The sequence below is a fragment of the Lepidothrix coronata genome, unplaced genomic scaffold, assembly GCF_001604755.1.
Source record: "Lepidothrix coronata isolate B3197 unplaced genomic scaffold, Lepidothrix_coronata-1.0 Scaffold38, whole genome shotgun sequence".
NCBI lineage: Eukaryota > Metazoa > Chordata > Aves > Passeriformes > Pipridae > Lepidothrix > Lepidothrix coronata.
The window spans coordinates 5,308,386-5,333,785 of record NW_016690218.1 but is presented as its reverse complement, the minus strand read 5'-3'; the positions used below and the strand labels follow the sequence as shown (position 1 = coordinate 5,333,785).

Sequence of the window (25,400 nt, the reverse complement as noted above, 5' to 3'; positions counted from 1 at the left end):
TTAAAAATATTCACATGAGATGGAAAAAAGTGTTTCTTCCAAAAACAGCTCTAGAAACAAACCCAGAAATAGGGGGAGAGGGGTGAAAGAGCAGCAATAACACGTACAAGAATGGTCTGAATAAAACAAGTCACCTCCTCCTCACCCGTCCTGGCACTTTATGGGAAGGAATTTTGGAAATGCTTAGGAACAAGCTAGCACTACATTTTAGATATGACTTTTTCATCTCTACATCTACAGGACTTTAAATTGTTTCATGTCTAGCTGGCTTGGAGGGGGGAGCGCACACACACAACTGGCTTATAATTTTTTAATTATTTTCACTTTTTAAAAAATTTTTATTTCCTTGTTTTTTGTTTGTTTATTTGGGGTTTTATTTCTGAGGACGTTCAAAACAAGAGACAGCAACTCCACATCATCTTCTCATTCTAACTTGCCAAAGCCATCAATCTCTGATCACACCTATTAGAATCTCACTGTAGCCCACACTACATTTTGCGACAGCTTGACCAGTTGTTTAAGGAAAGACTGTGTGATGGAGCAAAGCTAAATCGACACATCTGTGATACTTCTGACACTCCTCAGCATGGCTAATATTAATTTGTTTTCTTTGGCTAGGTAAGTGCTGCCAAAACACATTACATATGGTATGTAGTTCCAATCAAAATGATGAAAAGGAGATGTGCAGGTTTTTTTTCCACTTACAGCAACATGAAAAGACACAGAGGAGTAAAGAGACATCCACTCCAAGCTACAGAGTAATAACCTAAAAAACCTCAGATCACTTTATCTTGAAGTTTGGTTTCAGAACAAAACTCTTTAAGAGAATCTTACGCCCTCCCATATAAAGACAGCACTCAAAGATGCTCAAAGTTTTACTCAGGGAAAGGGAATATAATTTTTAATGTATTTTTAATGTATTTTTAATATATGATAAAAGGATATATTTGGACTATTCTCACATGCATAGGGGTAGTTGATTATATTTCAGCAGGTTATCATATAAATAAATGTGGACAATTCTGTACAAGGATACTATAAATGGCTCAATTAGATCGAGAACAAGGAACTTCTATTTCATACACCCTGATATAATAACTTACCCCAGTACATGGCGATCCTTCTCCAATTTCATATTTAAAGTTCTGTGTTAGTGTCACAAAAAGTACGGATTTTTTTGTTTTGTTTTGCCTCATAAATTATTTTTATCTAAATCTGCGAATTTCATCAAGATTTCATAAAAATTCAGGATGGTGACCCACGGTAAAAATCAGACATTCAGCGGTAAAGAAAAACAGCTAATGCTTATCTTACACCAAGTGAAAGTACCAATATTGCTCTAATTTTCATCAGGCTCTTAACAGATGTTTCTGCTAGCAAGTATAGGAAGCTGAAGTGAAAAAATTAATTTTATATCAATTTTAAAAGAAGTGGGAAACGATGCTCTGATTAAAAAGCTACGCTACTTAAAACAGGAAAATAATTGGAAATTAGACAAGATTCCCTTTAATGTAAACCTGCTATATTAAGGAATAGCAAAGAGAAAAGCCCCTCTTTGTTTGAAGAAAATAAGAATTAGTTGAAAAAACATTACAAGTGTTATGTAAACAAACCCAAGAGATTTAGAGCTTCTGCAACATATCAAATACATAAATTGTTTCAGAAGACGTACATGTCAAAAGGCAGCAATCTACCATTTCTAGAAAAGTTACACTCCAAAGTGCTACTGAAAAGGCAATACCAAGTCATTTAAAATATAATTATGGAATGCTATCTAAAATAGCAGTATACAATTCAGTTTCATATTTTTCTTTAATGTTTCACAGTATTTTTACTTCTCGACAAAAAAACCAAAACAAAATCAAAAAACCAAAATCCCCACAACTACAGGACTTTTGGAGAGGACTAAGGACCATTACAATTGAATGTGTACTTTATATTTTTGCCTGAGGACATCATGATGTATATTAACAACCATATGTAGGAGTCATCCCCCCCTAAAATAATTATATTCTTTAGGTGTAAATACAGCCAAGAACACATGTAGCTGAAAAAATATTTCTCCACTTGACAGCCAAAACTTACAGGAATATGAATAAATATTATTATATTCATTTACTTAGAATAAGAAAATCTTAGAAAAAAAATACAGCATCTTTTAAAAGGAAAACTGAGTACAATACAAAAATTGCTAGAGTAGATGGAGAATCTGGTATAAAATCAGGTGCAAACACTTTACATTGCTGACCAGCTCTCTTCTCATGGATAAAAAAAAAAACAAAACACATAAAACCACATAAAAGCAGCTGGATTTTGACAAGCAACTGCATAGAGGGAAGTTACACAGCTCTGCATATATATACTTACTGTATACATGTCTGTGTGCGTACACACAACAATAGACGTGCACTGCCAAAACTGCATAAGGAATACACTATATACCTGTAACACACACACACAGGCACAGATATAAACGAATTTGAACACAAAACTTGCTGTGCACAGACAGAGGATTTCACATAAAATGCAAATACATAAAACAAAACCACATACATACGTGCTGCTACAGATATGACTGTGCACGTATGACTGCCTAACTCAAGCCTAAAAGACGATACACAAAATGTAAAAGAACACGTAATAAGTGGAATGTCAAGCTGCAGCGACTGTTGGTGTCATCCCTGCACCATGAAACATACATATAAGTATGATTGGAGACAGAGAGGCTAAATATTTCACTGTCAGTGCATGTTGAGAAATGCAATTCATTTCTCTCTCATGTGCTTTAGGACAATGACAATTTAATACAAGGCCAGTGGATGTAAAAGAGATAAAAACTGAACAAACTGGCCCGGCATAATCACAGATTTCCTCTAGAGAGCTCGGTAGCGTGAGGCTCATATGCACTTGTAACGGATCAACATTTTATTGTTTCTTCCCTCCATGAATTTCCTGTGAAAAAGAATTCATAGCAAAGCTTATCTTACAGACAAGAGGCTACTCTGGGCTTCAATAGGAGCAAGAATTCCTTCCATACTGTTTTTACTACTTATCCTGTGCTTTTCATTTATTCTAAGCAAAAAAATAATTATTTGATGTACTTCCTTGAAAGGTTCAAATAAGCATTTTTTTCATTCCTTCTTACACTTTCACAGAGGTGCAAGCAACCTCCCAGTAGGTCAAGGGTCAGTCCTTTAAAAACTATTCTGCAAAATGAATAATCACATCACTTATTCATGAATAATTTATATTTTTATACCATAATTCTTCTATCTTAACTTTGCTCTGTAACATACAGAAATAGCAGCATAACATTTGGACTGACATATCTGTGAGAATAGACATATACTTTTTAGCTACTCTAAGCAAAGTAGGCTTCAAGTATTGTTAAATATTATCATAGACAAGTTACCTTCTCTATTTGATGAATAGCACCATGTATTTGAAATTAATTGCAAAAGTAGGGTTGGCTAATGAGGTGGCCCTTATCTTTTCTCAGCAGTGCAAGCACAAGTATTTTTCTGCTGGCTCAATATTTTTTAAATGCCCAAAGTGCTATTAACTAAGTTGAAATCTGATTAAAATATGAACTTCAAAATATTCACAACAGCTAATGCACTTACACACACACAAAAAAAAAAAAGCTAAGGAAATTCTTATCTCTTTTCTTATCATTAAGCATGTGTTTTGAAAAATAATAATTAAATAAATTGTTCCCTACAGATTCTGCCAGTTGTTTTGCTTCCCATTAGCATCTTTGAAAACAGTTTGTTAAGACAATAGTTATTCTTTATTATGGAACTATGGGGATGATGCCCTTCTACCTGACTCAGTCTAAAAAGAAATTTGTGGGAAATGTTAAAGCTTAAGGACTATTAGAAAAGGACAGCGCGCTCTAGGAAAAAACAGGGGGGAAAAGTACGGAAAAAATGATCAGCCATTCCAAAGAATTAACGGATATCCACAAGGGCTTTGCTAATAACACGGGTTAATTACCGCTGAAACGCACCAGGCTCAGTAAATAAAAGAGCACGACCATAAACACATTAAAATGAGCACCTACCACTTAAAAAAGGGGCAAGCCCCAGTAAAGGAAAAGCTGCCAGATGGGCATTTCAGCACAAATCCTTTATACTTTCTGCAGGATTTAAAAACTTGCCAGCAGTCTATCAGAACTAAGAGAGCAAAGCCCTACGACCGAAAACAGGGAAGGAAGAAGGGACCAGGGCCTGCCTGCTGCCCAAGGGGAGAGCCCTGGGAGAGCCCAGGCAGGGTCTGGATGCTCACCCATGCTTGGGGGCTGGCTGCACCATCCAGAGCCTTGTGCCACCTTACACACCGGACACACGTACAGAGGCCTAGAGCTTATGACTGGAATATTAGCTTGGGCTTTATTTCTTAGTAACAACTGTAAATAGCTATCTAATAAGACAAATGCATGAAGTTAAAGACCTTCAAAGCTTGGAGAAACCATGGAGTGGAATCGCGTCTGCTTCCCACTTCACAAAGAGAAGTGTTCTTCAGTCCACCCCTTTCCTCCGTTTACATATGAAAGACACTTCTAAAAAATTCTTCAACAATCAGAAGCTACGTCAAAATATTTTAGAGTGAAACTGACACAAACTCATTTTAAGTTTAGCATATAATCAACCCTGCACACACACAAACATACATGCATGTGAATCTACACACACACACTCATATTCATCCGTACGTAAACATAACCCAGACAGACTCGCAGGGTAACTCCACACATCATTCCCACATCGCAACATGAGAACGGTTAGAAAAACATAAAATATGTACACCAACCATCACTGCACTGAAGTATTCACATGATGCGACACCTATGTCCACTTTTCAAATGTTACAGCCTTTCTACACAACCTTTGTTTCTTGTCAGCTGTGTATTCTATCGGTTGCATTCTAAGACGAAACTCTATGCACATGAACAGCTGAATTTGTTCCACATTTAAACGCAGTTGCACATTTTTAAATGGAGAAAGTAGGGAAACTGCTAAATGTTCAAATGAATGAAACACAGTGAGCCACAAAAGGTAAACATACATAACGCACAGCAGCTTTCTGGAGCTACAAATCTGCTCATTTTTTTATGTTTGGCATTCAGAGACCACGTTCAAATTTACTAAACTACTCCCGTTCTTTCCTCCCCCCCCCTTTTTTTGGAGTGTTTCAATTGCCTTTCCTTCTTCCAACAGCTGTGACAACTGTTAAAACAGTCAGTAAAATTAAGTCCGCTCTATAATCCTTTAGTCAACGTTACATTTTAATCAGAGGTTGAGGGAGATTTCCTGTTATGAACGCACTGATTCATTTAAAATTATTAAACTGACACATATGTCAAAATGAGCAGATATATTTATTGCATCTGTTAGGTCATTAACTATTAGTAATTATTAGTGCTATTGTTATTGCTGAAAGAGCAAAAATTCAAGACTGCAGCTGGCTTTAAGTTATTGCATTCTTTAACATGCTCTGCCTTAAAATCAAAGCATACCTAGTGATGGTCAGACAGATGTCTCTGCACTCTCAAAATGTTCAGACAATTTTTAGCTTGAATCCTCTCTACCCTCATCCATAACACAAGAACTGCAGAAACTACAATACCTGTTTCATATGTCCTTATACTCACATGTGCATATGCATGTTACAGTATATAGTCAAATCACGATTACTATGGATATTATTAATGTGTAAAACTCTGGAGTTTATTAATTGAGACAGAGAAGCAGATATGTTTCTGAATGTCAGTTCTTTCCCTGTGTCCATTGAATCCCACACGACTCAAGCCCTGCACTCACACAATATATTGGGAGTGCTTTAAGATGACTTTGAATTGAGCCAAAGAGGAAGAAAAAAATTAGTTCGAACCTTGCACCAGAGCCAAAAAGACATGTGCCCCGATTTCATTTAAATGCATCTACTCTAAGAGGCTTATCTAAACTAATCATTCAAATTAGCTGTAAGAAGGTAAATTCAAGAAAGCTCCTTTGGGGGGGCTGGAGGGGACAAAGCATCCAAAAAAAAAAATCACAAAAAAGCCCAACTAACACCCAACTTATCATCTCTTTATATATTTTATAAAAAACGTGTCACTATGGGAAAAGCTGTAGAAACTGCATTCTTACATTTATGAAGCTATCTTACACTATACACAGTGCACTGATCTATAAACCATATCTGAAAGGGCACCCTCCTCTGTTTATTTTCTTTTATTTACCCCGGAACATTACAGTGGTTTTCCCTGCGTCCCCTTCCCAAATTGTACTCCTGCGAGCCAGGCTGTTCGCTACTTCCCGTATTATTTCACTAACGTGCAATCACCGCGATTCACTTTTCATGCCTGGCTTAATTATCAACAGCCCTGCACTGTGCAGGCAGTAAGGACAGCTAGTGGGCATCTACCTATAGTACACTGTCACCTCCCGAGCAGCCTCTCCGTCGCTGCGTCCGGGGCGATGCTGGCGGCCAGCCGGGGCTTCTCCGCGGCGCTACTGTCCCTCTCGGCGTAACACCGGCACACAGCTACGTAACTGGCTCGACATAAAGAAAAATGAACCGGTGACAGCTCCCGTGATACCCTAACATTTAATCCCGGCTGCGGGGCTCAAATCAAGTTCAGGAGCCGCTCCTCAGCCCCGGTTCTGTTCGGGGCGCCGCGCTTTCCGCCGGAGTCACTCCGCCAGGTACCTAAGAAGTGCCAGCCAAGAACTGTGGCTCCTCAAAAAGTGTTCGCAGGGAAAAGCAGGAGCGGAGGGACGCGCCGTGCGGCGCGGACCCCGCCAAGTGCCACACGCCGCCCCCCCCGGCCGCCGAGGCCGCCGGTCCGGAGCGGCGCCCCCCGGCAGGGCGGTCACACCGCGCCGGCCGCAGCCACCGCGCCGGGGCCGCTCCCGGCGTGGCCCCAGCGCGGCGCGGGCTCCCTCCCGCCCGCCGCTCCGCCGGCGCTGCCCGGGGAGCCGCGCACCTGTCAGACGGCGAGCGCCGGGGCAGCGGCGGGGCCGGGCGCTCGCCCGCCGCCGGCACCGCTCCCGCCGGGCGCCTCCCGCCCGGCCCGCCCCGGCGCGCAGCGCCCCGGGCCGGCTCCCGCCCGCGGCCGCGGCGCAGCGTTACCTGCAGCGGCGTCTTAGGCGCCTGTCATGTTTTGGGGCAGGCGGCGTGCGGCGGTGGGGTGGGGGCGGGGAGCGGTACCTACTCTTCCTCGTAGTGCAGGGAGAGCGGCTCCGGCAGGCAAAGTTCTACCGAATCCATGTGCGCCCGGCGACCATCCTCCGTGCGCCCCCGCGGTGAAAAGCAAAGTTTCCGTGGCCGAGCGCCGCGCACTTGGCACGGGCGCGCTCCGGGCGCGGCGGCGGCGGCGGCGGCGGCGGGCGGGGACCAAAAGCTCGCCCGCGCGCCTAATCAAGGACTTAAAGCCCCGCTCGGAGCTCATGAATATGCAGCAGGGCTGTACATATGCATCCCCCGGCCCGGGGGGACGGCCGATTGGTGGGGCGGCGGCCAATCAGGCGCCAGGGGCGCCGGGGCGGCCCGGCGCGCGGCCCGCGCGGCAGGTAGAGGGTGGGGACGGGGGAGCGGCCTGAGGCGGCGGCGGCCGCCGGGGCACAGCCCGCGGACGTGCCCGCGCCGCCGGACGGGGCGGCGGGGGCTGCCCGCGCTCTCTCCTTTCCTCCCTCCCTTCCTCCTCGCCTTCCCGCCCGGCCCCAACTTCGGCAGGTACCTTGGCAGGCTCCCGGTTAAGGATTGCGCGCAAAGGTAGAGGATTGAAGTTTGCGCCGCCGCCGCCGCCGGTCGCGGCGTTTCGCCGAGGCGGCAGCCGGGCTCGGCTCCCGGCGCGCTCTCCTGACCGCCGCTTCCCTAACCTTTGGAACTGCTCGGCGCCGGGGAAAAACAAATAATAATAACGCCAAGCGCAGCCTGCCGAAGCCTCTGGGTAACTCAACTTTTCATTGTCGTGCGAGTTGCTTTTGGGGGAAAAGGGAGGGGGGGCGAGCTGGAATTTGATTATGTATATGTAATGTGATATATAAAAACATAAAAATTATATAATTAACTATTTAAAAATCTTAAGCCTCCTTTTCTACTTAGCTAAAAAAAAAAAAAAAAAAAAAAAAAAGAAAGACATTCCTAAAAAAACGAGCACTCAAATCCATTCCTTAACATCATGGGTGAAACTGGGAGCGAATACAGCTACGTATATTCCTATACAGATTATAGCTGCATCGTAACATATATATATATATATATATATATTATATATACACCCTGTGCGAATATTTGGATGTTTAGATGTGTGTATTTAGATATAAGAAAGAGAAATAAAAGCTCCAGAACTGATCAATTTCCTCTGTAAGTGTGCAGGGATTAGAGCGGACTAACTCAGCCTGCCTCATTTTAATGAGATAAGGGCTGCACTGTCGTAGCTCTGCATTAGTAAATCTGGGAGGGTGCCTAGACCTCGACAGTGTTTGGGGGTTTAGTTTTTTTGTAAAGCAAGTTTTGCTGAACTGAAAGGGCATTAAACACACAGCCCTGTAGGCACGCCTGCATAAACATCACCGAGCCCGGTTCCAGCAAACCACCGCTTAGAGCCAGCTCAGAGTTGTTCTCTGTCACATGAAAGGTCCCTGATTAAACTTGTTCCAACACAGTGACCATACTCAAATTTAGAGGCACTGTTTGCACTGAAACATACTCACAGAATTCCGTGTTGAAAGAATCAGTAATGAATTAGGAATGCATTTTTTCCCCCAAAAACCAATAACCTTAACTAAAAATAAAAACAAAAAAACAAAACTAATTTCCAAGGTCAAAGGGTTCCGCCCCCAACAACAAAAAAAAAAAAAAGCCTTTTCCAACCAAAAAAAAAAAAACAAACTGACTCTGGAAAGACAATAATTTCTTAGAATGCAGCTCTACTCTTACAAAATCTTTGTGACTGGAGCCCTAACACGATGCAAATGGCAGTCTTTTAGATCAAAACAAATCAGTGCACACCCTCAAAATGCAGTAATACCATTCACAAATGGAAACACAAATGCCCTCTCCAAATCTGTTTCACAGCAACAGAACAAAGTTCCAAAAGATATAGGTTCAATAGACACGTTTGTGTTTGTTCACAGCAGAGAGATTCCAGTGTTATGTATTTAACCTTATGCGAAGACTAGGCCTGCTTCCTACAAGCATGGTATAAATACATTTAAGTTTAGGAATTGGAACCACCACAGCAAAACTACAGCTCAGACTACTGTATAAAAGCAGGTAGTAAAAGCTTAATTACCAGTAGCATTATGCTGTCTATATTGTTAAATGTGAACTCTGTAATCAAGATGTAGATTCGCTTGTGAGCACTGGATTAAAAAGCTCTGAAATGTAGAGTAAAATTTAAGTACTCTGTAGAAACATCAGGGACAAAAAAAAAAATCTGTTTTTAACAAATTTTAAAATGAGAGGTACTAACCCACAGTACTGTATTAGAACATCTTCTTTAAGTAACATTTTGATAAACAGATTTTGGGATCAAATCAGAACTTCAATATGAAGTCTTTATGTATAGTTATTTGTATGACTATATGAACTCAAAATACAGGTCCTACAAACTGATTTACATGTGCACATGAGCAAAACACGAAAATGCAAATAGATTGTTTGTACTGAGTATCTCTCCATTTATAGATTTATACCCCAAATGGCTCTTTTTCAATATTTTTTATTCCAATTTTTTTATTCCAAAATGCTTTCAAATCTTCGCATGTGTATGTTTTCTCTTATATAAAAATCACCCCTAAAGAACCCCTATACATGTGTAATTTGATATGGTCACTTTTCTGTATTAAGTTCCCTGGAATACACCCTCCTGAAAATATGACAGCTATTCCATTTTGAAACTTACCAAAGGACAGGTTATTCCTTTCTACTTCCGTTCATTATCTCCTAAGATTTTATATTCAGGTGCTGAAACATGGCCTCTCCTTCTGTCCTGATCTGTCTTCCTTTAAGCCTTCCTTTTCATGTTCACATGGCTTCCACTACCTTGTTAGCTTGTCATCTCCCGCCCCCCCTTTACACCCCCAAATAATACGTTTTTCCTCTCCCCCTGTGAGCCATCACTACTTTTCTATCAACCATCTTTCATCCAAGCAAGCAGCTCTCTTCCCTGGCAGTGCTGCTTCTTGGAGAACCAGAAATACTGTGCTGTACTTTGCATGTTGATAAACAAAGCAGTTGGCTTCTTCCCCCGGGGACTGAAAGTGTCACCTCCACCAGACTGGGGCCTGGAATTCCAACTACATTCTTGAACTTGGGTTTCACAGTTACTGATCAGTTTGGGGAAGGGGAAAAGAAAAAAAGGTAAAGAGATTACAGCAGCAAGTAAACTGGGGCTAAGTGTACCTTCATTTTCTCAAGCTGTTCTGTAGAAATAAACAAAAATAGTACTATGGGGGGGAAAAAAAGCTCAAGCCAGATATCAGTTTACTGAATTTTATCAGGGAATACAGAATAAGAACATGCATGCAAACACACATCTGCACTAACTTATCAAACTGTACAGTGCAAAATCTTACCACAAGGAGTCTATACAAAACAGTGGTAATGGAATGAGAGAGGGGAAGGAAAAAATTGTCAGGAGTGTCTGTACCAGTCAAGGGGCATTACTGAGCAGCACCTACATTTCCATATCTCTCTGTGCATGTAATTTTTCATGTGTGCCAAACAGTACATCTTTAAGCTTCTTCACATTTAAATACTGTAGACATTTCAAGGCATCTAAACAGCCAGATTCTTAAAGCACAACTACCTCAAGGCAACTGAAGAAGTAAGATTCAGTGGCACTTCGCAGAAGCCACACAGTGCATTGTGTCAAATGTGTATTTACCAAAAGGAGCAACAAGCTCAAGCCATCAGGGAAAGAGCAAGATCATGAAAGTGTGTTAGCTGCTGAGAATTTATTTGGGAAGAAGTATACTATTAACTTTAGATAGAAATTTGCAATACAACATGGAACCTTATTTGAAGTCTAGCTGGAAAATACCTTATTGTTAAGAGTGTGAAATAAATACCAAAGTGTCATCAAATATGTGATTTTTCTCTTTATTCACAATCACTACTTAAAGAAACATAACTCAGATGTGATCTCACTCTATGCTACAGTGAGATTAATATTAGAACAATATTGTCACTGTCTATTCGTCTTTTGTGTTTCTCACTGGAAGGCACTTGGTGCACCGCTGGATATACTGCTAATGAGTTAAAAAACCTAACACTTCTGAAGTTCCAGATTTTGCTCACCTGTTTGTACACAGTTGGACAACTGTACCAAGTTATTACTTTAAAGCCATCTGCTGTATTTAGCATTAATTACTCCTTGTTTTGATCTCAGGGCAAAAAGCTCACACAACACAATATCTGAATGCTCCTTAGAACTCACCCACAGTGCGTTCACAAATACACAGAGCAAGGCTTTTTAGCTTTTGCTGCTACACTCAGTTCCAGCATACAAAAAAATGTCTCTGTGAAATAACAGCAATTGCCTTACCATGTTACTGAACTACATTCAATTTATCTGATCTCAAACAAATACTCCATATTTTCTCCTTGTTTTATTTTCAAGGGCATGGGTATGGGTATTTAGATGACTGCCTTCACTGGTACAGAATAGAAATGGTTCACATTGCTATAAATGAATATTATTCTCTTGACGAAACACCTTTTCCAAACCCTCTGACAAAAAGAAAGGGGAAAAAAACCCAGAAAGAAAAAGGAAGCCACACACACACTGCCTGTCACCCACCAAAAAAGGTCTCCTCCCTAAAGATAATGCAGGCACACACTTCAATATGGATATCTCACTATTACCCCAAGCTCTTTTTTTAGTGGAAGTTTCTTTAGAGAAACTGAAGTGCATTACTGTCTCAGACAGCCAAGGATAAGATGACTGAGGGAATTCAGTTGCTCTGTTTAATTAATACAGGATTATTTCACTTTCATTTTGTGAAGCTAATAATATGACTGGTGGAATGTCAGTAAAAATTAAATCATAAACTAGTGCAGTACCAAAGGGAAAACTTACTTTAGTTATGGAGTATTCCCAGCAGAAATCTTGAAAATCTTATACATATTTACACTGATAAAATACCACATGTACTTCATGGGATACTGCAAGCTTTCTACAATCCTTGTGGCATGTATTTACAGAGCAAGAGTTAACATTTTGAGATTATACATTAATAAATGAGTTGCAGTTATATTGTTTCTTGAATGTTAAGCACCACATACTAAACGCAGGAACACGTTCAAGGTCAATGTCCTATTTTAGACCTTTTCAGCAGCTGTGATATTATGATAATCGCACTTAAAATATTCCTATAGAAAGGGTAAATTAGTCCTTTTCACTAGAAGGATTATTATGATAAACAACAAATCTGAAAGAGAACAAATTCAGATTTCTTTTTTTGTTTGTTGTTTTGGTTTTTTTTTTCAGCAATGCAATAAATTGGTGTCCCTAACTGTGATGGCTTTTCTACCCAGAAATTAAAAAAAAAAAAAAACCAAACCAAAGTTCACTTTATTCTGCACTTATATTACCTTTTGTTTTTGTTTTTGTTTTTTTTTTTTTTGGAGGCCTCATCTATGTAAAAATACTTTCCTTAAAATGTGTTTATGCTTTCTGTAAGAAACAAAACATTCCAGTTGACATACCATTCTATCACCAATACTGCAGTGAAATGTAATATCCCACTAAACCAGAAGGGAAAGAACAAAACTTAGCATCAGCAGCTATTCCTAAGCAAGATTAAGGGTTTAGCTCCATCTAATTGAGGGATGAGATGTGTCCCTCAATGGGTCTCTTCCCACTCCCCCACCAGCCCTTCTACCCGACTGCAAGCTCAAAGTTCTAAAAATAGAAGAAGATGGAGCGTAAATATTTCCCCAGTGAAAGCACCAATAATCTTTACTGTGAGCTGACATGAATTGCTTGTTACACTGCCCTAGGATATCATGGCTTGAAGCGAGAGCGCAGACACGCACAGAGCCACCAACCACTCTCAAAGCTTTGGTAACGTCTATTTGTGCATGTCCATGTCGCAGAGGCTCCTACGACATCTGACGTGGAGCTGGTACACCTGCTGTACAAAACAAGGCATTCTCCAGCCTGCCTTCCCCCCACCCCCGACCACCCCAGCCCATCTTCCATCACTCTTCTTCCTTTTTCTCCCCCTGCTCCCCCTTCACTCCCTTCACTCTGGCATTTTTATTATTAATGTTATTGCTATTATTACTGTCCAAGCATAAGCTGATCCACAGGGGAGCCTGTGTAATTTAACCCCTCAAGCACTAAATTCCTTCCCCTGTGCCAAAGACACAGGTTTGTTGTTGCTGCCAGCAATATCCCAGGAAGACGAGTGATGGCGGTGTCATATCATCACACAGCGACTTAATCTATTGCGACACCCAGGGAACGGGTAACTGAAGAGATTTACAGAACATGCTCTCTGCCTGAATACAAAATGTTATCGCCTTTACCAACAAACTCAAGTCACATGAAACAAATTTTGCCCTCTTACGGCTCACTGTTTCCATGACTCTGCTTTATCCAATCCACCCCCGTGTTACTTGTCCCCGTGCACATCTAGCTATACGATACTTTTTTCAACATTTTTGTTCTCCCTCCTTTGTTCTTCTCATGTTCTCTGATTAACAAACAGCCAGATCATGTTGAACTGCCAAGTAACATAGCCTTGGAAATCTTTTATCCATACACTAGATGACTGGAACCATCACTTACATCAGGGTTATCTCTACATTCTGTCTTTATGTTGTCTGACATCTAATGCATGTCTTTTAAAACAATAGATTAAAGAGGTTGCACTTTTTAAAGGTGCAAGGAACACTAAATTCAACACTCACAGTTGAGTAAATAACACTACAATGAATACCAACATCAGAAAAGCATCTATTTTTAGTCCTGAAAAGCAAAAAAGGGACTTTCCACATGGGTGTCCTGTCATCCATAACTATTAGGGAAGAATTCAATATAATAAAGAAGTATATAACTGTTCTCTCCAAGATCAAGGTGAGATTATCTATCTTCTAACATTTCCCTAACCTAGGAAGCAAGAATTTTGCACAGAATTAATACTGGAGAAAAATGAGACTAGTAAAACATCCTGAGCTCAGGATAACCTGACTGTGCTGGTGAATCAGAGCTTTCACCATGGGAAATTAACTGCTCTGAAACTAGGGGAAGAAACCAGTAACAAAGGCTGAGTTCAAATGCTCAAGGGTAATCCTTCCTCACCAAAAGGTATTAGCTACCCTTAACTCAACTCTAGACATCCAGATCTAAAACAGGTAAAGACTTCCATGAAGGCCACTGAAATCTGCCCGTGTAGTAACAGATTTCTAATTTTTCTTTCTGTATACATGCCTTCTTTTAAATGCCTATATCTGCTGACTGACTGAGCCCTTAATAATGTAAAGTTTGTTTAGAGGCATAATTAGACTCCAGGTCAAATGATTTCTTGGGCACACACTCGTGAACCTCTCGTACTTTTCCCCAACCATTAATATGAAGAGACTTAAAATAAAGGTTTTTACGGATATACAGCTCTCAAATGGTAACTGTATGGTTCCAGCAGTTCAAAAGAAAAGTGGAGCTCACCACACATTGCTCTTTTCCCAGGTCCTTCAGCTCCATTCCCCTGAAAGTCAAAGACCTGATGTCCTAAAGGAAACCTTTACAGAAGGTATCAGATGCTGAGATGCTGTTCACTGCTGTATTCATTTCCCCTTAGCAGTGGGTAGAAGGTTTAGAATACCCATCAAGAATATGTCAGTATACACCAACGCAAGTGCAACAATCCTGCTATCTCTAGTAGACTTGTACTCTGACATTTAATGGAATCAAACTGGCATTGTTAATACAATACATAAGAATCACATATTAACAAAAATGTCTGTGTTACATTATTACAATTAAAACATTTTTTCTGGCTGTATTAGTACATATGATCAAATGACAGCATAAAATCCTAATTACATTCTTCTACAGTTGAAGCCTTCTATTATCAACTATGTTTATGTCCTATAGCAGCTTCACTCCTATTGACCAGACAGTTAGCCCTATTCAATTATTCTATCTCAAATCGCTAGATTTAGCTCCATGTGTAATGGTTAAGGTGTAAACATTACACACACACTCTTTCAGCCTAATTCATTTACTTGCAAATTTGAATTTATATTTTAATTTCTTTTTTAAGAAACATGAAAATCTAAGTCTTCATATTAGATGGGATTTTTTTCCTCCCACCAGCTCTGTCTCCATTTCAGGTGTTACATCTCCAGAAATTTAGCTTAACTTGTCTACAGTATAAATGTCTGTCTTTCACAGACAAAAAAATGAAAAGTGAGAATTACAATTATTTGATTCAAGTATCCTGAATAAAGCAATAAAATATCAGTATGACTTTTAAGCAGATCTAGTCAATATTTCCCTGCTAAAGCACTCACTCAAGGTGTGAATTGATCCAGAAAGTACATCCTTTAGACTTGTTGCACTTTTGACACTTGTATCACAAACAATTTGGTTCAATTACTGTAGATGTATATGTTTCTCTCCATGTGTCTGTATGTGTGCACCCATACCTACACAAACCACAAGTAAATGTCTTATATTATAGGCTCTTGGTTATATTCATATTTTTACACACAAAAAATAAGTGGTAAAAAAGTAAGCTGAACCAACATATGTACACAGAAGTGAATGTCTCCGTATTTCATTCTAGTTTGTAGCCACCTTATTAATTTTGTCCCTCCAAAGTCCCCACTTCTCTGCTTACAGAGCTTCCACGTGACCTGATTTGAAAGCACACCGAGTTACGGGTGTGTTACATGCCATACTCACCTGAAAGCTAGATTTTACACTCCTTTCTCAAACAAATGCACATTAACTTGAGTAGCACAGCCCTGCAATACTTTAGCATTGCAGAACAGATTCCTCATTACCCACAACGCTTTAACATTGCATAACAGATTCCTGGTTACCTAATTCCTGAAAGCACATCCATTTTTGTGCATCTAGGAAATAGATCTAATACTAGCACCATGATACAGTCTGTTTGCTGACCAGGTAACCCAGAACACGGTTACAGCTTATCTGAGCATGAGTTCAAAGAATACTACCCAATGAAATACTGATTTCCGAGGGAACACCCTTGCTGTTACCTGCCTTGAACCCATCCAGGAGTACGTCCAAAGCAGCTGAAGTTTATAAGCACGAGGATTATGTCCAGGAGCTGTTATAATAAGAAAATCTAAAGCAATTTCTGCATGCAACCATTACAACGTGACTGCTAAAAGAAAGAGAAGAATTTCTCTATTATTGTCAAGGAAACAATAGGCTTTAAAAAATTGGAAAGGCTTTTAGAAATAAAATATCAAAAGGAAAAGTTGTGACTCAGTCTTCCTACTGACCCATTTACCCCAACTTCAGATTTTCTGCTCCCAAGGTATTAACATAAACTTCGCCAGCTTTATTAAAGACCATATCTGTATTCCTTAGCACTGTTTGCATTTGGTACACATATTTTCAGAATGCTAACGGTCTTTTATTCAATAATGAATTTGGCAGAAAAACAAGAATCAGCTCTCTTTAAATGTTATTTTTCTAAATAAATTCTCTAAACCTGATTGAGTTAGATCCTTGAATCATGCTTTGGAAGATGCAACTCAGAGTTTTTGAATAAAGTGAAGCACTTAAGCAAATCAGACTTTTATTCTTCATCCACTGAGAAGCCTGAGATTTAAGATGAAAGAGCTGGGCTGCCTTTCTCTCTCCTTATCCTGCAAGGTCCCTTCATTTTCCCTGTTTTCCCAGTAGATTTACTTGTAAATCTGGTGACAGCCACATTTGAAGTCCTGAGGTCTGACTCCTGACCTCAGTTATGTTAGCCCTTCCCTGCAGAAGAACTACCCCTTGGATCACTGACTTGCTATTATTCTATGGTTAATAGACCTGAGCTGTGCAATATTTTTTTATCTGGCTACAGTCCTATCTCTAAATTCTCTATTTTGAATGAATACCGATTTTGTGACATGAAGTCTGCTATATAATGAAATGCAAACAATGAAAAGGCTAAATCAGTTTACAAAAAATCTATTTGTCAAACAGTGTGGAGATGCTCCCAATTTAGTCTGGGCAGTGCATGCAGCTCTTGATAAGGGAGTTAAAACCAAGCCGTTCCACTGCATAAAAATAAAAGCATCTGCAAGAGAGAGACATTTTCTTTGGGAGAATCTTCCCTAGAACCTGTAGCTAATTATTTAAAAATATTTTAAAATAAAAAATAAACAGACACACACACATACACCCCCTTGGATTCTGCAGGAATTTTCCAACAGCCAGGAGCACTGTTATAGGAGGTAACAGCGAACGCCTCCCCAGCGCAGTCCCCTTATGTCACATTTGCATTTCTATTCAGCTACATTGCCTGACAATGAAGCAAATGGGTCTGCCTTATCTGTACAATTCCGGACAACAGAGATTTCTAAGCCATACAAAGGAACGAGCTTAACATTCAGCACTCAACACCTCCCGGTGTCCCCCCCTCCCCGCCCCCAGCCCTGGGGGGATGGCGGTCACACAAACACCTGGCCACGCCACAGCCTGACACCCTCGCATGGCATCCGAAAAGGAGCCGGTTAAGAGAATAACAATAAAATACAAGAATAAGCGATCGAAACTTCTAAGGAGCTTGCCAGCCTTGAGGAAGAAAATAGTCCCAACCCTCCAGATTTTCAGGCTTTGTTTGGATCGTAGAGGAGTGTCCCTGGAATGTAAAAGTAGATAATATCTAGTCAACCATTTGTGACTCCCCCCCCCCTTTTAGGCTGGCATTTAATACAGCAGATGAAATCTACAGATCCTTTTATCGGGGAAATTTCATATCACCCTAGTTTTCATTAGAACACCTTTAGCAGCTAGGCTGCCTAACTCATGCCGTTTCATTGCACTATGAAGAAATTTCCGGCTAATTCCTTCAAAATTAATATCGTCTCATTTAAAAGTTAGAAATTACACCAAAAAACCTGCACAAGCTGAAACCTCAAGATCCAACTTTTGTTATGACAGGACTTAAGCCAGCTATAATACAGGCTAGGGCTTTAAACAGCAAGGAAAAAAATTACAGTGACACAGTTTTGTAGACACTTTGGCTCTAGTCCGGCTTTCTGTGAAAAAGATAGATAGATATAGATATACACACTGTGTCTGTCTTCTTGGCCTTCTCCCTTGCTCTTAAATGCTCAGCGTAGCAAAATAGGCCTATGAACTCAATCTAGAGCACGAGAAACTTTGTTGTGAAGGGGCTTATCCACATGTTTATTTATATACACAGAAGTAATCTGAAGTACCAAGCACGGAGAGGCAGGTGGGAGAGTGTCCATCTTTTTGTCCCAGTTAGTATATCCTAAAGCACAATATACCTTTTCCATAGCATACTGAATTTTAAATTGCTAACTTACACTTTAATTGTCCTGAACTTCCAGGTAAGGTTATTCTTTGCTGTTGAACAAATGCTGAATTTCTCCCCAGAGGTGGTTGCAATGAGTAGTGATTCTCTATCTTTTTCTCGCTCACACAGTTTTGAAGATTTACAGGCAGGAGTATCGTCACGTTAACATAAAATGATATTATTATTGCAAAAAAACAAGGCAGCTAAGCACAGAGACAGTGAGGAATGCAGAGCACTTGCTTGTATTCAAAGTAAGTAACAAAGTAACTCTGCAGCCCATTGTTTTAAATTTTACTAATACCGATAGTCAAAAGCTTCTATCATTGTTGTCTTTGCATGAGTTGGAGCAAGAGGCTGGAGCACATTCTGCCTCTTCGAGTGCTAGTAAGAGAACAGTCAACTTTTACTATCCTTAGCACTGAGACTGGCTTTATTGCCAAGAAGATATGAAACTAGCATTGCCTTGGTATCACACCTCCTAAAGCATTGCAGATCCCTCAAATGCTGTCAAGGTGACAGATCACTTTTACCTTCAACTGTGCAGGTGTATGTATGAGCAAATTTCATATAAGGTGTGTGCATATGGTGCAGTGCAGAGCAAAATTTAGTCTTTAAACTTGCTATGATATAAATAAAACAAAGAACAAAATTAAATAACTGCTACTAACATGCCAATATTTTTAAGCATTTTACTAGACTGTAGTATTAGAGATATTATGAGGTATCACATACTACTACACTGTTGGAACTACTTGTTTCTGTTGATTTATGAAAACAACAATTAGTACAGATGGAAGAGAGATGCAGTAGCTGAACAGTTAAGAAGAAAAGAAACCAAGGAAGACATTTTTCCACAGATTGGTCCAAGGTTTGTTTTAATCTCAAATCAGATCATCTAAAAGGCTTACTGTAACTATCCAAATGAAAATAACCCCCCCCTTCTATTCCCTCATTAACATGCAAGGCCAGAAGTTGCAAAATACACCTTGCTGAATGCATGCTTAGTTTATGCCTGTGTACTGCATCTTGAAGATACCTGTCATGATGGTTTCTACAAGCCTGTCCCTTCTGGAGTAGACTAAGCAACACAGCTGACCCAAAAGGATTAGATGAGAAATTCAACTAATTAATGAGCCCTGCAGGCAAAACATCATTTCTTCTGCTCTTTGGGGCATTTACAAGGTCAGCTGGTTTGTTGTTTTTTTTCCCAGCATCAGGTGAGACTGGCTCATCTGTCAATTTACACAGGATTTGTAAGACAATAGTGGCCACTATCAAACCAAACAACATGGTATATTTTGTCCAATTCCTACAGTAAGGGAAGAACTGTTCTGGCCAATTCAGCTTCATCAAAATATGCTTCTCTAATGTTACTTTGCTCTTCCAGGGGTAACAGTTTAGAATTACAAACACAATATTTCCCATTTACAAAAATGTTCTGGAACACAACTTCAAATATCCTGGAACACAGCTCAACTCCCCCATCCCACTCTGCTATCTTTCTGATGATTGCTTTTCTGAGCATCACATGGCACGGTTTTCTTCCATCTGCCAGGGAAGTTTCCCAAAAAGTATACCAAGTTCAAGAAATGAGGAATCCGAATAGGAGACATGTTCAGACAGAATTCAGAAAAATGATCAGCTCACCTCATCTGTTTCTCTAGCAGTATGTGCACTGTTACTATCCAATGGCCTCTTTGGTAATAAACTTGTCCCACCTCCCATCTGCTCTTCTTGCTGGCCTCCTGCCACTTCAGCCTCAGTCCTTTCCTGTCTTCAAGATGTCATTCAACTTCAGTTGCTCCCCTACCCATTTGTTTCTCTTTCCAAGTGAGATCAAGCATACATCTTTCTATGTCTCTCGCTCCAGCCTTTAACTTCTGCTCCATCTTTTTAGTAAGTGTCTATATTTCTGCTCCATTTATCATAGTTGGCAGTATGCACTATGCAGGTGTCAAGGAAACCAAGAGAGAGTTCACTATTCATGATATTGCCATTTCAGCCTTCTTGTGGCTTGCCATTGAGTATCAGCTCCTTAACACTGAGCTAAATGTTAAGAAGAATATGTATCAGTTGAAGACAAATTACTTTAAGCCAATACAAGAGCATGTAAAGAAACAAGGATGATTTAAAGTTAGACTTTTCCAGCCTGATCTCTTTTAGATTATTTTTTTTATTTGCTTATTACCAGAGTTTTTATGTCGTCTCTACAGCATATTTCCTTACTGGCTAAAAATAAATGTACAAGATATTGCACAATGCTGGACATAACATGCACACAGACCTCTGTAAATGTGAATGCCTAATGCTTGACTTCAGTAAATGCTTTCTTTTCACATCAATGCAGACTTGTGTAATGTAATCCAGCTCAGAAAAAGAGACATCTTGGACTCGGCGGGAAAGAAGTCAAAACTAAATCAGAAATACCTAGCTGGCTTTCTGCAAAGACCATGAACTAAACTCCACCTGTCTCCTCTGCTGTCTTTAGCAGGGAGGAGGCACAGCCTCCCCCAGGAGGCTGAGCCCAAGAGAATTGTGTGCCCGTGCCCGCTACCAGCCAAGAACCACTGCTTTTAAGAACAACACTCCATTCCACAAACACACAATGAACAGCAAGGCATATTCCTAACCTGGAAAACTGGTTTAATTCTTTGTTGCACCTGAGAGAAACTTCCACAATACTTCAACACAACACAGGCATTTAAAAGAAACTGCAGCATTAAATGTCCATGTCCAATTGCAGTGATTGCTTTAGAATTTGAGACAGGGGGAGTTTAGGGGTGTGTTTTGTTTATGTCTTTGAAAATACTTTTTATTCTGTCATTTCAAGTACAATGAAATGTCACTTCATCATAAACAGCAGAGTACTATGAATTACTTCACTACCATACTAATCTAGCTTAGCAAAGAGAGAGCTGACTTGGTGAGAATTCACAAATTACCTGTACAACAAAGGTTTTCAGGCCAAACAGTTCTTCAGACAAATGCAGGTTAGAGATATGATGAAACAAAGGGAAGAACTGACCGTTGAGGTAACTCATATATGATGTAGCTTGAATTATTTTGCATAAAGCGAAGAACAAAAGTTTCCATGTGAGGATTTTTTTACTCATGGTATACAGTCAAGCTTCATAACCACTACAGTCCAATTTAAACTCAAACTCGACAAACCCCTTCTACAGTGGAAGTGCACATAGCCAACATGAACACAATTCGCTACTTTTTATTTTATGTGACGAAGGAAAGAGGGCAGACATCCCTTATAATCAGTCATTTCTAAACACTTCTGTCCAGGACACCTTCCTTTTTTTTACCCATCATTAGTGTGACAACAATAATAAAGGTAGAGGTTTTCTTACAGGAAAATAAAGTCTCCAGTTTCTGGGCCAGCTAAGCATCATTTAATGCATAGCTTATAATTTTTGTCCTTACCAATACTATTCTTCAAAACAAGCCTGCAGAATCATTCTGTGACTGGCAGAGCCCCATCTGACAACTTTCCACATCTTCTTTCACATAATTTCTGTGAAAGTGAGAAGGACTATTGATGTAAATACAGACATAAAACTAAAACTAAGAGCCTAACATAAAAATTTAGTTTAATGCCTTGCAAAATTTCTCAGGGGAGTAAATTTTCGTATTTCTTTAACACTGTAAATATTATGTTTCAATTTGAAATTCAAATCTGAACATTTACCAAGTCATTTACTGGAATTTCCCTCTTTTGCTAGAAGGCAATATATTCTAATATATTCTAATCCTCTGATCAACTACATCCCTTCATGTTATTCAGAGATCACTACACGAAGTCTTTACCTAAAGAAAACAGTAGAATATACAATTGCTTTAAGTATTATAACCTATTTTCTATCACTGTTATACCACCTGAAAAAAAAATCCACGCCTACAGAAGAAGGTCAACAGCATGGAGTGGGTCAAGGTTATGGCTGAAAAGGCAGAAAAAGTGCAGGACAGCTACACACTGGGAACAGGTAACACAGCTTAGTGGGTAACACGTGGCATATTACGAGCAATGGCAGATTACAGTGATATAACGAAGGGATGCCTCTCGTACCCCTGAAAGACAAGGACGGCATAAGACAAGAACCCATCCAATTATCTCTACTCTTATTTTATTCCTCATCCTTCAGTCAACTATCTCAAGCACGGGAAGCACCCTCTTAAATCAATCCTACGTTCATTCCATTTATCCCTTTACAGGTATGCTCATTTTATTCTGGTCCACTCGGCGTCTGGCATGACTGAGAAGAACAAATTAATGTGAGCATAAAAGTCTAGCAGGCTCTGTCTGTAAGGAGTGACCACGTATTTTCCTTGTCACTTTCCCTCCCCTTTACCCAAGTGCCATAAACCAGCCTCTGTGGCAACAAAGCCATTTACTACTCCGTGCCATCATGTGCAATGGGGCAAATCCACACCCTGTTGACCACCACTCCATAGTTGTTTGCCTTGTCTCTCTGGTTCGACAAGTCTGTGCTGATGGCACCTGTTAAAGCTGCTTCAACTAAGCTGTTCTGCATTTGTCTGGCTGGATTTGGACTTCCCGGATCCCTGACTGAATACAAAGTGATTTGAAAAAACGGTGTTTGGCAACAAGCACAGTGGGGAGTACACTGCGTGTTGGTATACAAGAGCACAATGTGTTCCTCATAACATCACTGAGGGAGCATGCTGCTCGAATCTCTCTGCTGTCGAGATCAAAATGGTCTCCTTTGTTGTCAGCTGTTTAATAGCAGCTGTTTAATGTAATTCCAAATGATCTGCTTGAATGAAGTTGTCATTCTTGCAGTTCACTTTAAAGTAGTAAAAAAAAAAAAAAACACAGCTTGGCCACGTTATTTTTCTATTGTTCTTATGAAAAGTTGTACTCTCTTGTATTTCTAGCCTATAAAGATAATAAAAATCCAATTTCTTGAAATAAAATATGAATTTAGGGGGGAAAAAAAGAGGCAACATTTCTTTCAAAACACTTTCCTTTCAGACACTCAAGAATTGTTTGATTAAAAATATCTTTGCTACTAAAAAAATACACACGGAAAGAAGTGAACTTGTCAGCAAGTATGTGAGCAAAAAGCATGTCTATTTCTATAGGTATTTCAAGACATTTTCCCCTATCGAGGGTTATAATTTATTTTATTGCATCTCATAAAGTGGAAGAAGTTGTACCAGAATGTTGATATAGTGAAAAAAACCATATGCACTGTTCTTGATGAAGCAGTTTAGCTTACAGAAATATGCTTTTATATCGTGCATGGGTTTTGTTAAAATCTGTTTGATACCAAGAACGATAATAAGGATCATAATCTGTAAAAATATTTGCAGTTCTCTGATGAACAATAGAGGGCACTAATGTTTCTAATCTGGCAAACGCATCACGCGCCAGACAGACAAAATAGCAGTGGTACTTGTAGCACACAAACCACATCATCTATGCTAAATACGTAGATAGTAGAGAGAGGATTTCTCTTTCTCAGAAAAGTTCCTTTTGTCCTTTAAACTTCCTTTTTTTTTTTTGCCTGCAGAAAGTACGATGTGATAATAACACGCTAATACTTGCAGCCTTTCAAAGTGTTATTTTCTTTTGTTCATTGAACAAAGCAAATGCAACTTTTCCTCATATAAATCCTTCTTCTGTGTACTTTCTCACCACATTCTTCTCTGTTTACCTATAGCTGTGTACAGTAGTTCAAGGTAAAGCAATTCCACTGATAAATGCAGAAGCTGAAGGATGCTTAGTGTGTGTTACCTATGTTCCCAGCAAGCTAATGTAGAAATACTGGCTACAGACATCAGTAACTGAGAGATCCTGGGGCACCAGCTGAATGCTCTAAGTTTGAAGGGCTTACCAGGGAATCTTACACCACTGGAATATTTTAAGCACTTTCACTTAACTCTGATGCAGCTGCTGAACGTGGTACTTTCAATACAAGACAGATGCAGAGCAAGTATTTTAGAATGGTTCTGCACCTTAAACTACCTTTTCTCTTTAAAAACCCATTTAGAAACCAATTCAGCCTTTTTCCCAGAATAAATCTTAAGAAGATAAAAACTTGGTTAGAAATACTAGTAGCTGAACCCCATCTACCTTTTTTAAATGCTTACTAGTCTCTCTTATTGCTATTCAAAGAAACAGATTTATTTCTTAGCCTTGAACATTGAAACTTTAGCAAGAGAGACTTAAATACCAAACACCAACCAACAGATTGTTGCTAACATTGTGAAAAATTGGTAAATGTGCTGTGATTAGTTCAGAATAACTGTTGTCTGGAGAAACATAAGAAATACTAATGTTCTGATGCAGTAATATCAGCACACATCTTTAATGAAACATGAAATATATGTCCCTGTACACACTTCAGACAGCCAAGTCTTCATGAATTACATGCCTTAATTTCTGACTCCTCAATTTCCAAAGCAATGCATCAGCTTTTCAAAGCTACCAAACACTAGCAGATCTTAAGATATTATCATCTTGTCCAAGTCAAATGATACAGCTTTAAGGTCATGTTAATAGCTAGGCTCAATTCTGAAAGCTGGACTCAAGTTACTTCCACCACAGAAGCAAGATATACACAATTAGGGAAAATAACTCAAATTTCTGTCCCAAGTCAGCCTGCAATATAATGAGTTGCCACCTTCCAATCTGGAACATTTAAATACTTTTTGGCCACAGATCTGAATAGTAAATGCAAGTACTAGATGTTCTTTATTTGACTATACTGTAAAGGTCAAAATCCTACACACTATTCATGCAACTCTCATCGGAGTTTTCTGACGTCAAAAGATTATTCCCTAACTTCAAAGGGGTTTGCATTGTTTGGTTGGTTCGTTTTTCTTTTTAAATAT

General features: G+C 39.7%; 1 protein-coding gene across 14 annotated transcripts in view; it reads right to left on the bottom strand.

Annotated features, from left to right (window-relative positions):
- ESRRG (estrogen related receptor gamma) overlaps nucleotides 1-25,400 on the bottom strand; it is a 391,578-nt gene that overhangs the window by 153,295 nt on the left and 212,883 nt on the right. The window contains exon 1 of one of the 14 annotated variants that reach the window (XM_017812807.1): nucleotides 7,742-7,762. The exons of 11 other annotated variants lie outside the window; for them this stretch is intronic. Coding sequence is in view for 1 of the 3 variants with exons in the window: in XM_017812799.1 (XP_017668288.1) it covers nucleotides 7,217-7,272 (56 nt within the window). In the remaining 2 variants the exon portion in view is untranslated. Of the gene's footprint in view, nucleotides 1-3,145; nucleotides 3,207-7,216; nucleotides 7,336-7,741; nucleotides 7,763-25,400 lie in introns of those variants that run through there. 2 more of the 14 variants (XM_017812799.1, XM_017812803.1) reach the window with 2 other exon arrangements.